The 12899-nt window shown below is 47.0% G+C and overlaps 1 protein-coding gene across 1 annotated transcript in view; it reads right to left on the bottom strand.

The window, feature by feature from the left end:
- The window catches only part of LRRC1 (leucine rich repeat containing 1), a 73994-nt gene extending 64687 nt beyond the window's left edge, over positions 1–9307 (bottom strand). The window contains exon 1 of the mRNA XM_064447902.1: positions 8728–9307. Coding sequence (XP_064303972.1) covers positions 8728–8886 — 159 coding nt within the window. The 5' untranslated portion in view covers positions 8887–9307. The remainder of the gene's footprint in view (positions 1–8727) is intronic.
- Between the last annotated feature and the right edge of the window lie 3592 nt (positions 9308–12899).

The following is a 12899-nucleotide window of genomic DNA, read 5'->3' on the forward strand; positions in this document are numbered from 1 at the left end:
AACAATGCACCCCTTACAGAAAAAAAATGTTTAATGTATTGAAACATAACCACCTAATTACTTTCTTCCGAGATCAAAAATCAGTAGAACTCAGCTGTTACTACAAAAAAAAAAAAAAAAAAACCCTGCTGTTAGAAAATATTTCAAACCAAGCAGACTTCAAAATCTTCTGAACAATCTCAGGGACATTAAGAGGAAAGTCACACTTCATAGCAGACACCAAAATAAGTTCTTCCTCTGCTCCCATCAGACTATGATCTTTCAAATTTGATGTCAAAAGGTGGTTTATTTTCTTCAAGTCTTAAGCAACATAACAGAAGAATCTGGAAGCTGGCAGAAAAGCTAGAGATATTTATCTGGTAACACTCATTTGGAGCCTTCACCACAGTGTTCTGTGTTTAGAGGGATGTTAATATATAAGATCCAGTGTTGCTTCTCTACAAACCATTATTTGTTTTAATAATTCAAGCATGTGTTGCACACTAATACTAATAGACTATGCTCACAATAAGTTTTTACAAAAGTAAGTACAAGAGTAAGTATTCTCAAGACACTGAAGTTGTAAAGTTGCAGGTGTTACTAGAAAGTATTTTACAAAGCATTTGCCATACTGAAAAAAAAATTCTTAAACTTTCAGTAAAACTACCTTTGCCACTGTGTGAAACTGAAGTAGACTGCACACAGTATAGTTCTCTCTCTGATATTAACTGGAAGTACATGCTTGTTCAAATCGTATAGTGGTATTTCTTCAAGGATTTAGAGCAAGATGTGCAAAACCACCATGACACTATCAATATTAAAAGTGAAACACAAGCAAGCATTTGAGGGTGAAGAAACAGTGAAAAACATAATGATTCTATTTGCATCATTAAAAACATCAAAGCTAAAGACAGGTAAAATCCTTGGTATGTCCTGTTCAGAATCACAGAACAGCTGAGGTTGAAAGAGACCTCTGGAGATCATGTAGCCCATCCAAATCCCCTCCTCAAAGCATGGTCACCTACAGCAGGTCACCCAGGACCATGTCCAGTCGGGTTTTGAGCATCTCCAAAGATGGAGGCTCCACAGTCTCTCTGAGTAACCTGTGTTTGACCACCCCCACAGTAAAAAAAAGTTTTCCTGTTTCAGACAAAATGTATTGTGTTTCAGTCTGTGCCCACTGCCTCTTAAAATGTCATGGGGCACCCCCGAGAAGGGTTTTCTTCTGTCTTCTTTGTACCCTCTCATCAGTAGGATCCTGTGAGCCTTTTTCTTCTGAGGACTAAACTATCCCAGCCCTTTCAGCCTCTTCTCATGACAGATGCCCCAAGCGCTTAATAGTCCAGTATGCCCATGACTCTTCTTCTGGGAAGCCCAGCACTGGACATAACACTCCAGGCCAGAGAAGGATCACACCTACTAGCAATGCTTTTCCTAATGCAGCCCATGACCTAATGCACACCATTGACCTTCTTTGCCATGAGGGAGAATTGCTGGCTCATGGTCAGCTTGTCCACCAGGTCACTCAAGGCCTTTTTCTGAAAATCTGCTTTCCAGATGGTTAGGCCCTAGCCCATAGTGGAGAAAAGGGTTACTTCTCCCCAAGCACATGCAATGCTTTGTCTTTCTCTTTACTGAGCTTCATGAGATTCCTCTCTGCGCATTTCTCCAGCCTGTCAATGTCCCTCTGAATGGCAGAATAAATATCTTATCAACAGCCTCCAAGCAGATCCCTGAACATGCCAAAGTCTGTTTCCTGAAGTCCAGGGCTGTGAAGCCACTTTTTGCCCTGCTCCCTCCTCTCAAGATCCAGAACTCCACCATCTCATGGTCACTACAGCCACTGCAACCCTGACCTTCACATCTCAACCTGTTCTTTCTTGTTCATGAGGTCCAACAGAGCACCTCTGTCCATTGATTCCTTGATCACCTGTGTTAGGAAGTCATTGATGCACTCCAGAAAACTGCTGGATTGCTTTTGTCCCACTGTGTTGTCCTTCCAGCAGATATCAGGGTGGTTCAAGACCCACATGAGAACCAGGGCCTGCGAACGTGAGGCTTCTTCCACTTATCTGAAGGAGGCATCATCTTCTACTTCTCCCTGCTCAGGCAGTCTACAGCAGACACCCAGAACAATGTCACCCACTAATCCCAACCTGCTCTCAGCTGGCCCATCATCCATCCCAAGGCAAAGCTTCACATATCCCTGCTGGCTCTCTCACATGAAGGCCAACTCCCCGCCCTTGCCTTCCTGGCCTGTCCTTAAAAACACCTGTATTCATCCATCACAGCACTCCAGTCATGTGAAATATCCCACCACGCCTCCATGATCCCAATGAGATCTCTAAATTTGAAAAAAGGAAATAAAGCTTCTAGATGTTTACATCTTAAGAAGGGATGGTTACAACCCATAAGCACAAATTTAAAAAGAGGTATAGTATGATATCATCTCTTTCCACAGCAGATTACTGGCCATCAACCAAGCAAGCATCTTTCAGGCTTATGGTTGCATAATGGGAGAAACTATGGTAGAACAGCGAAACTTAGTCTAAAAGGTTTTCTTTCCTGAGAAAGAGGTGTGGTATGGGAGCAACAGAGGGACTTTTTCTTAAGGAGCTTTCACAAGATTTTGGTATGATAACAGCACCCTGGATTTCAACACCACACATGATAAAGAGATACAGGCACTGCCTAAGCCGAATGCCACACAGCAGCACACCATTGGTTTCCCTAACACAGAAACTGGGGCACAGGAGGCAGCTAGGGTTTAACCAGATCTCATGGGGAAGGGGTCTCGCATCAATCAAATAACTCTACAGAGAGGCTTTAGAATATAAAACTGAGAAGAAAAATGACAGATACAATCTGTAAGCTTAAACAGAAAAGTTAAATGATTCAGAGTTACATCAGATCAGGTTTAGAAATGCTACATAAAAATCATTCCCAAAAGAAGAAAGAGTTCTGCAGACTCCTAAGCTAAACTAAGTGCATACATCAAATTTTGAATTAATTTTTTTTGCCATTGGAGTTTCCACATAAACAACATCTGCAAAAAGTCTCACGGGAAAGTGGTCTTTATTCTTTGATTAAAACAATTGAGCAGCAGCAAAACAAAACAGCAGCAAAATTAGAGTTATAAGCTACTTCTACCACCCACCAATGCAAAGAATGCTAGTGATTTAATACAAAAGCCAAAATATAATACTGTATTCAAAGGTTCATAAGATATTCCTTTTTTTCTTTCCACTAGTGGAAAAAACAGGCAAAGATCCAGTTTTGTACCTCAAATTCCATGCACAGAGAAATTAAGTCAACAGGATATATTGGCCCTTAAAGGTACAGGTGTAGGAAACAACATTTCATCAACTACAGACTGATCTATAGAATTGAAAGCATTTTATCTGATGCTTCTCATTAGAGAAGCTACTGAAACACATCATGCAGAATGTGTCATTTTCTTCTATCACAGCTATTTTCCGGAAAGCCTACTGTTCAGTGAAGTATAGTTTTTGACATGTAGCAAATTATATACTACACATTACAGCTTGAGCTGGAAAAGCCTTCAAGTTTTCACTCCTGAGGAAAGTAAAAATGGTCCAGGTTTAGAAAAAAACCCACAAACTACATTTCTAAGTCGCTCTGTGGGCACTGGTGACTACATACTATGTTTTTTTCCAATCAGATCAGATACACTAAATATTCAACAGAAGGCACTTAGGATCCAACACAGAAGAAGGAATTATTTAATCAAGTTAAGAGCCACACTCTACCGCTGGCCTTATACAAAGCCCTTCCTTTTGAGGCCAAAGGGTGCAGCTCTTTAATTTGTCTTGTAAAGTAGAAGTGGTGAGAAGTATGCTGACAGCTAGAAATTGCTGTTCTGTGGTAGAACAGCCGCATCTGCCAAGAAAGGCTAGAGACCTCAATATTGTGGAAAACCACCAGCAGCTTAATAGCACACAGCATGCTCCTCCAGCACATCCCACCAGGCTGGCTCATCCTGCAGGAAGAGCAGAAGAGGGAACTTGGGTGGCAGCAGAAAGGAAGGGGAAAGAGCAGAGAGCAAAGAAAAGGGGGGGGAAAAAAAAAAACCCACCACATTTGCAAGGCAATTGAGAATCCAGCACAGAAGGGGCAGGAGAGGAAGCAAAGAATCAGAAACACAAGGCAAACAGAACCGCTTAGGTCAGGGGAAATAAGCAAGATCCTGGGACACCAAGGACGGGGGACTATGGAAAAGTATGAACATGCAAGGCAAGGAGTCTGAGACACCAGTGGTTAAGGGCAGAGAAAGGTCACTACCAACAGAAGCACAAGTTCTCCATCACATAACTGGGGAAGGCAGGGAAGAAGGGATCCAGCAGAGTAGTTAAGGAGACCTAGGGAAAGAATCAGCGCACTGACGACATGGGAAACCAAAAGGGTCCCTGCGCAGCAGCAAAACGATATAAAAAATTTGTAAGTTACTGTACAAATATAAATTATTAATTTGTATTCCTGAGAGGCTGACCAGTATAGCTTAGGAAAACAAAATATATCTGTGGGAAAAAGGAGATCAGAGAAACTGAATTAGCCCATTCTTTTCCTGGTCCACTTACGCATTAATGCACACGGGAGCAACCTAAGGAGAGGAGTGGAAATAATGGGGGCAAAGACATCTCCCACTGCTTCTGGAAAACATCTGAAAAGAAGTGTCCAAGATGAACCCTTCCTACCCCTCTCCCCTTAGAAAGAGGTGAAGAATCCTACCATACTTTTTGGTCAGCCAACACAACAAAAAAACCAACAAATTCTTTCATTTCTCCTCTCCTCAGGATACTTCAGATGACTGTCATAACATACAATGCTGGGTCTTTCTGCTAGTCCTTTCCCATCAAGACACTACAGCAATTCTTTAGGTTGTCTTTTGAGGGGATTTTTGTGTGTGTTTGTTTTGTTGGGGTTTTTTTGGTAACACCCTAACATATGCCATGCCCTACTGCCCCCAGGAATCACAGAGGTTTTAAGTATGCTAGCAAAGGCTGCAGATTAAACAAAGCCTAAGACTACTTCTGCATCTCAAAATCAAGGGTTTAGGGTGTATTAGTATGTATTCTTTTACTGGTGTATTGGAACAAAAGAACCAAAGAACACCTTTCAAAGTAACTAGCAACAGGATGAAAGGAAATGGCCTCAAGCTGCGTCAGGGGAGGTTTAGACTGGATATTAGGAAAAAATTCTGTACAGAAAGAGTGGTCAGGCATTGGAAGAGGCTGCCCAGAGATGTAGTGGAGTCACCATCCCTGTAGGTGTTCAAAAAACATGTAGACATGGCACTTCAGTACATGGTTTAGGAGGCCTGGGGGTGTTGGGCTGACGGTTGGACTCAATCCTACAGGTCTTTTCCAACTTTAATGATTCTACTGAACAGAAACGGGGGCAGGGAGAAAGAGGGGAGAAGGAGGGAAGCGTGTGCATCCAACACAAGTTGCCCCATCAACTTGAGAAAAGTGCAATGAGTTCATGTATTCCAACATGCCACTTGCCAAGATATTTATCCGCCTCAGAAGGTTTTACGTTTGAAGGGACGAAACAAATTGTGCAGGTGGAAGGAAAGCAGGTATCTAGAGATAAAGCCATCATCACTGACTCAGACCTGCTGCATGACAAAGCTGGGAAAAGAATTCACCAATATCTACTCGGTTTCAGAGAAGTATTACAAGACCTCTGGCCTGCTGTAACAGCCATTTCAGACCACACCTGCCCACACCGGAAAGATGAGATCTGAACCACCGGTGCACAGAACAAAGAGCAGGGCAGCAGAGTTTAGGTCTTCCTCATCCATCCAACTATGGCAACTTCTGCTGCAAGTCAGATCTACAGGGCAATCCTTCACTACTTCAAGGTCAGCCTTCACAGCAGCAATTTCCTAAGGACGATCACAATCATCTCAGTGACACGAACACCTTGTCAGTGTTACAGGATATATTACAGCATCAGCACAGCCTACAGATGATTCACCAGGAATTGGCAGAGATCACTGTGAACTTCAGGACTTCCTTAAGTATGGGAAAACATCTAATTAGCCAACCACTAAGACTTAAGTCTCCTGACTCGCTTAGGCCCAAACCAAGCCCAAAAACGGTTTGATTTTGTGTTACTGTCTTTATGTATATAGAGAGCAAACTTAATCGGGGTAAGACTAATATAACGCATTACACTAGAGTAAGGGCAGAACAACCACTAAAATCTATGCTGACCTAACAGTTTGTTAATTACACGCCCTAATGGTGTCCCTCGTGTTTTCCCTGCAAGAGGTATGGTATACCCCTGCCTTTTTTACTTATTTCCAATTCTCTCTCTGTAGTTTCAACGCTACCCTTTTAATATAAGGGGGACGAACAGTGTACCCTGTTGCTACCTTCCAAAGAGAGATCTTCCATCATTCTCCTCAGCCAGATTCCTACAGCAGAACTTTTAAAAACTACTTGCTGGTAGCAATTGTAAACAAGGCTCTTCCCATCCATTTCCAGCTTCAGTAGATTAGTTTCACATCCTGGATTGCAGTTGTATTTTTGTACCCGAAATTCCTAGAGTCAACACATATCTGAGGTGATGGCACTACATTCCATTTATCAGAACACATTAATAAGGAACTGACAAGGAAAGTTCATGGGTCTGTGCAGGAAGCCCTAATAAAAATGCCTTCCTGCATTGCTGACAAGGCACAAAGTACTCAGGGCAGATACTACAAGTATGTCTCTGCGGTTGTATTTCACTGGATTCCTCCTAGTCCAGCTAAAAACCCACAAACGTATTCCTACAGTATATTTAGGCACTCCTGTAATTTGATCCATGCACATAAAAAAAAAAAGAAAATCTTCTTTCTAACTTCAACTTTTGCTTGACTCCACAGCAATGCCAAGGAGCCTGGGTTGGTTTGTTTTTTTGTTTCCTCCCCCCCCAATATTTTTCACATATATGGAACTAAATATGTACTCACATATCAGGAATGGGAAGAAGCGGGTTTTTCAGCCATCTCAGGACAAAAAAAAGGCCATTTCATATATTACAATTCAAGGAAGAGGAGAAACAATGAATAGTTGCACTCTATTTACAGAAATAAATACCTTATAAAACCATGAACATCATCGTTTACATTTGTACACAGCAACCAGTTTGGGGGGGATTTATTATTTTACAAAAAACAAACAAACAAAAAAAAACACAAAAAAAAACCCCACAACTTCACAAAGCAAAACAAAAAACCCAGACAGACATAGGTCTCAATGGGATTTCAGTCACAAGAACATTCAGTATCCCTGCAATAAGAAGTGCACAAGCCTGAAAGTCAACAGTAAGAAGAAAAGTCTAGTACAAAAAGAGGCTCCTGAGTCTAGTCTGTGCACAAAGCCAGTAGAAACTGCTGGAAGTAAAAATAGCACCCACACAGAGACTATGTAAACCAGTTTTGCTCTACTTCAGAAGGATAAAGAGCTCAGTCACAACAAGATGCAAACCTGCGCCTAGGATTTTCAAAAGAAAAAGCCAAATTCAGTATGTCAGTTCAACCAAACATCTTTACTGCTGTCTATAGGAAAATTTCTCCACCATGATTACTCTTACTACCTAGAGTGGAAAAAAAAAAAAAAACCAAACCAGTTTATGTGAGGGAACTGAGTTTAAAAAAAGAAAAGACTGTTTAGGCATGAACAGACCAACTTTGATTCAGGTAGAGACAAAGGTGCTTTTGAAACTTTCTCTGGCTACTGAGTTCAGTTTCTTGGATACCTAATTAGTAAGAGTTCACACACTTTTAAGGCACAGCTTCCAGATAACCCTTCTCCTCCAGCGTCAAACTCTACCAACCACGACTCACAATGGCTCCTGAGGTGTCCAAAGTTTAAAGAGGAAACACTGAAAAACAACCGTGGTTCATCAAGTCAATGGTCGATCGTGCCTCCCACTCGCTCCATATCCGTGGAGTTGAACCGTGCCTCGCCAGAGTTACTCTGATGGAGTTTCTCTAGCAAAGCCAGCAAGTGCCAGCCGGTGGGTCACGGTGGTGGGTACCGCCGCCACCACCACGTTAAACTGAAAGTCAGTTCACCTTTGAAAATACTGCCAAAAAAGTATTACACACAAAAATCTGGTTGCATGTTTCATGCAAGAAGGAAAACACGGACAACTGTGCGGGACTTACACCGAGAAAAGGAGAAGCTTATTCGCCCCTCGTGTTTTGCGTGACAGTTTCCACGAGTGGAAGACAGAAACGGGAACGCTGTTACTTGCTAGAGGGTTTGGGGTTTTTTTTCCCCACAGAGCAGATAGTATCTATCGAAAGGGGAAAAAGGGAGGGTTGAGTAGCCTCCACGGCCTCGTAATTCCGATGACGTGAGTGTTAATCACAACATATATTCACATCCTGCGAATCCAGCCCTAACCCCGCTGCCCTCCAAACAGTACTCTTCCTCCCGTACGGCGCGGATCTCCACGTTTCGCTGCCGAAAGCTCATTTACCATCAAACTACGGCAAAATGATAAACGCTAACCCCAGGCTCAGGCTCTTCCTTTAGCTCCCGGGGTTACCGAGAGGCCGGCGGGGCCGGGACGCCACGGCACCTCACCGCGCCGGCGCCGGGCCGGGGAGCTCGGCGGGCACCTGCCGGGGCGGCTCACCTGCGCCCCCCGCCCCGGCCGGCGGGGCTGGGACGGGGCCGGCCGCGGTACCGGGGGGCCGCCCCCTCCCGGTGCTCTCCCCCCCCTCACCTTGGGCAGCTCGCGGAGCTGGTTGGCGTCCAGCAGGAGCTCCTCCAGGCTGCGGCTGTAGCGGTAGATCTCCTCGGGCACGGCGGCCAGCGAGCAGTGCCGCTTGTCGATGGACTCCACATGGCGGTTGCACCGCCACAGGGGGATGCAGTGGAACATCGCCCCGCCGGGACGGGGCGGGGGGAGCGGGACGGGCCACCGGGGGCCGCGGGGCGGGCGTCGCCGCCGCTCACCGCCGCCCCCTCCCTCCTCCCCGCCGGCCGCAGGAGCCGCTGCCCCCTCCTCCTCCGCCGCCGCGCAGCGCGGGTCCCGGCCAGCCGGCGGCAACCCGCATCCAGCCCGCCGGCGGCGGGAAGCGGCCCCGGGCAAGCGCGGCGGCCCCGGGAGAACAATGAGTGGGAGCCGGAGCCCAGCGGGGCGGGGGTCGCCCCCCTAGTGCTCCTCGGCGGGCCGCTGCCCTTCCCGCAGGGGCATCGCGGGGCGCCGGGCGCAGCGCTGCTCCGGCTGTTGGTGCTGCTGCTGCTGGCTGCCGCCGCGCATTCCCTCCCCTGACCCGGAACACGGGCGGCCGCTCCCCTCCCCTCCCCTCTCCTCTCCTCCCCCGTCCCGGCTGACATCAGCGGGGCCGGGCCCCGCCGCCCCGCCCCGCCCCGGCCCGGCCCCGGCCCGCCAGCCTGCCCGGGGAGGCGGCCAGCCGCCCGCACTCCCGCCGCACCCCTCCGGGGCAGCCGGGGGCGCGCGCCCCCACAGCTTCCCGCCGAGGAGGTAGCCGCGCTGGCACGGAGCTTCCCCCGGCTTGGAAGAGTAAAGCCCTGCCCGGGGGGCACAGAGGGGCCACTGCGGCCGGGGGTCTCGGGGGCAGCCGCCTCGGGTCGGTGTGGCACGGCGGGGCGCGGGCCGCAGGGGTCCGCTTCGGCCGCGGGGTGTAACAGGGCTTGCGGTGACCGGGAATGGCGTGAGCCGGTTTGGGCCGCTCGTTTTGGCTGCTCCAGACACGCCGTTCCTCACGCGAGGCGCTGGCAAACGTCCCCGGGCGGGAGCGCGCGCGGGCCGCTCGAACGTTCGCTTTTCAATTGTCCCTGGGAAACAACGTAATAAAATGTATGGAATGCTGCTTAGGTACCGTGGCCGTGGATGATGTCTTTCCTCTCAGACAACATAGCTGTGGCATTAAAAAAAAAAAAAAAAAAATCAATATACTATCCTCAGGGCTTTCTGAACTAAGTTTTTTTTTGTTTAAATCTGCTTTCACAAGAGCTGACTGTAGGGTCAGCAGGGAAATACCTGCTCCGGGCTCCCGCAGCCCCGCTCCTCGCACCTCTGAGCGGGGCGACGTGCCGAGCTCCAACGACAAAACACCGTTTCAGAGGCTGTCGTGTCTCTGGTTGCATAATAGCAATTTTGTAATCGACACAGTGACATAAAGTACTTCTTTTGAAATGACATAAAATACTTTTGAAAACAGGCACTTAACATCAGAGCTCCTCTTGAAATATTTCTAAATCCTTGCATAATTATAACTGAGTGCAGGTACAGGAATAGGGGAGGGGGGGGAAGTTTATGCAGTCGTCTCTGTTCTTCAGTCTCTGCACGGTACTGACAATACTTAGTCTTATAAAAGGTATTTATTGGTGTTTTTTCTTAAATCAGCTGATAAATCCTGTAAGCTATGCTTGTTTAATTTCTGGGGAATTGCAGTGATCTGCCTATCTTTGCTTTTAAAGAGGACATTTTAGGACCCTTTGTAGTGTTACTCTTTGCTGGCCTATGAAACAAAAAAAAACTTTTTAAATGCTACCATTTTCTTGTAAGTACCTTAAAAAATCTGTCAGAACCAACAGTTTATTTCTTCAATCTGTATATCCAGGAATTACAAAAAAATATGTGGAAGCTCCCAATATGTAAATAGTGTAAAGAAATCTGCTAGCCCGCAGGGAAAGAACTGTAAATACTGCTGACCTGATAACGACTGAAGTGGTTTTTTAGAAAGCCACAGGAAACGATCTGACTTCTGACCATGCCATGATAAAAAATTTGTGTTGGAGAGAAAGTGTCGGTGTTTCACCTCAGAGGACCGTAACTGGTTTTCCAACATAATTTTCATCCTCTACAAGTGTACGAGCCTTTATAGGACGCGCAAAAAGAAAGCTGCAATTGATCTTTTTCATCCTGCACTTGAGAGGGAGATTGTTACCTAATGGCATTCTGAGCAGGGCTTGGAGATTAGCATTCTCAAGATGTCTACAATATTTTGAGGCAAAGACTTCCTTAGCTCCTGCACTGCCCGTGGAGGGAGTGTTCATAAACATGCTCACGTGTGCTTGGGGACGGGGCAGCGCCCTCAGGCCATCCCAGCCCCAGGGCATGAGATCAGATAACTACAAGACAGGAGAAAATCAAACAAAGGTGATGTGCTCCGGCACAGAGCTTGGCAAAGGGAGAGATGTGGGAGGATGGCCAGCAGATCTCGGAGGTGGAGATGAGGAGGACCATCACCATCACTCTTGGTGGGTCCCAGCTGGGGGCCAGCTGGGCACTGCCAGCACGCTTCTTCCAGCTGCTGGTGAGGCTGGTCCTCCCTCAGGGCAAGCAGAGGTGCCAGGTTCAGAAAATCAAGCTTCTCACAGCAGCTCCGGCCCAAGCTCTGACATGGGAGGTCTCGAACCAGACACAGGGAACACAGTGCTCTCAGCAGAGACCGACCAAGATCTTCTTGCCTAAACTCGGTGACCATTACAGCTTCTCAGTGCCTTTCTTCCTAGAGAGGCCTGCGGAGAAGCGGGATTGCAGGGTAGCCATGCCGCAGGGCAGGTTACAAGGGAGGGCTGTGGCTGGCTGCCCCCAGTATGCGCAGGGCATGCTGTCCTATACACGACTGCATGTAGGGATGGGCTGGCATGAAAGCGTTTGAAATTGAAAAATATCACTTGCTCAGTTGCCAAATGGGACTCTTGAGCTCCAGCTCTTAAGAACAGGCTTGTGAGTGGCCCTTCAGGACCTCCTGTGCATCTTCTGCTCAGCTGGAAGCATCTACATTGTCCCACTGCTGAGCCTGACACCAGGCAAGAGCTCCAGCAGTGGCCACTGTGGGAGGGATTTCATGCCAGCTTGAGGTGCTCTCCATCCCACTGTCTTCTGTGCCGTTGGGGAGTAATGCCCAGCACACCCTCCAGACAGAGAGGGCTTCAGATCCCAGCACACTGATCTGACTCAGAGGCTTGTAAACCGTTTGAGCTTTTCTTGCATGACACGGACACGAAGACTGACGTGAGGTGTCACTTCTCCAGATGCTGTCATGTGTCTTATGACTAGGTCTCACTGTGAGAAGTCTAGACAGTAACAGGAGAGTGACAGTGACTGTGGGGTGAGCCAGGGTACTTCAATGAAGGACGAGGCAAACTGTCTGCATGCTTTTCTTGATTGTCAGGGAGTCCAGGGGACAGAGTGATAGTTTAATGCTTATTTATGAGATCTGCCTTCACCAGCTGACGCTCAAAGTGAGGATAAAGAGCCGCTTCCCCTCTCTGAGATGGACAGCTACTGCCATAGGGGCTTTGATAAAATCCTTGGGAGTTTGGGACATCAGATTAGTGCTAGTGGCCCTGGTCCATTGCACACCTGAAGATACAGCCTGAGGCTATGGTATGGAAATAGACATCGAGAATGTCAAAAGGCAAACCAGTGCCTTTGTTGAGGAAATAGTATTCTTACAGCAAAAAGCATCATCCTGAGCAAGTAAACCTGTTCAGCTTTCGTCAGCGCAATGAGTTACTAGTCTCCATTGTTCCACTGCACTAAGAAATAGCAGCAATAAAAAGCCCTTCCCTAAACCAAGAAGAGACCAATTCTGTATCCTGGGTGACCAGAAGAAGAGTGACCTCACATTGGGGCAAGTTTTGGTGGGAGAGGTCTTTGAAAAGGGCTGGGAAAAGAGAATTGTGATGCAATAGAGTAACTAGGAGCTATAACCAGGCACTCAGGAGAAGTTGCGAGCAAGCAGAGGACAGCAAATTGTCAGACAAACTTCTTACTTGGGGCAACTGTGTCCCCAAGGGGTAAGAGAAGTATTGCCTCTCTGATAGCAGCAGTCCTGCTGTGTTACGCATTTCCATGTTCCAAGGTGTGGCTCACATGGAGAAGGAAATAAGGTCTGTTGCTCTCCCAGTTCTGCA

The sequence above is a fragment of the Phalacrocorax carbo genome, chromosome 3 (genome assembly GCF_963921805.1).
Source record: "Phalacrocorax carbo chromosome 3, bPhaCar2.1, whole genome shotgun sequence".
NCBI lineage: Eukaryota > Metazoa > Chordata > Aves > Suliformes > Phalacrocoracidae > Phalacrocorax > Phalacrocorax carbo.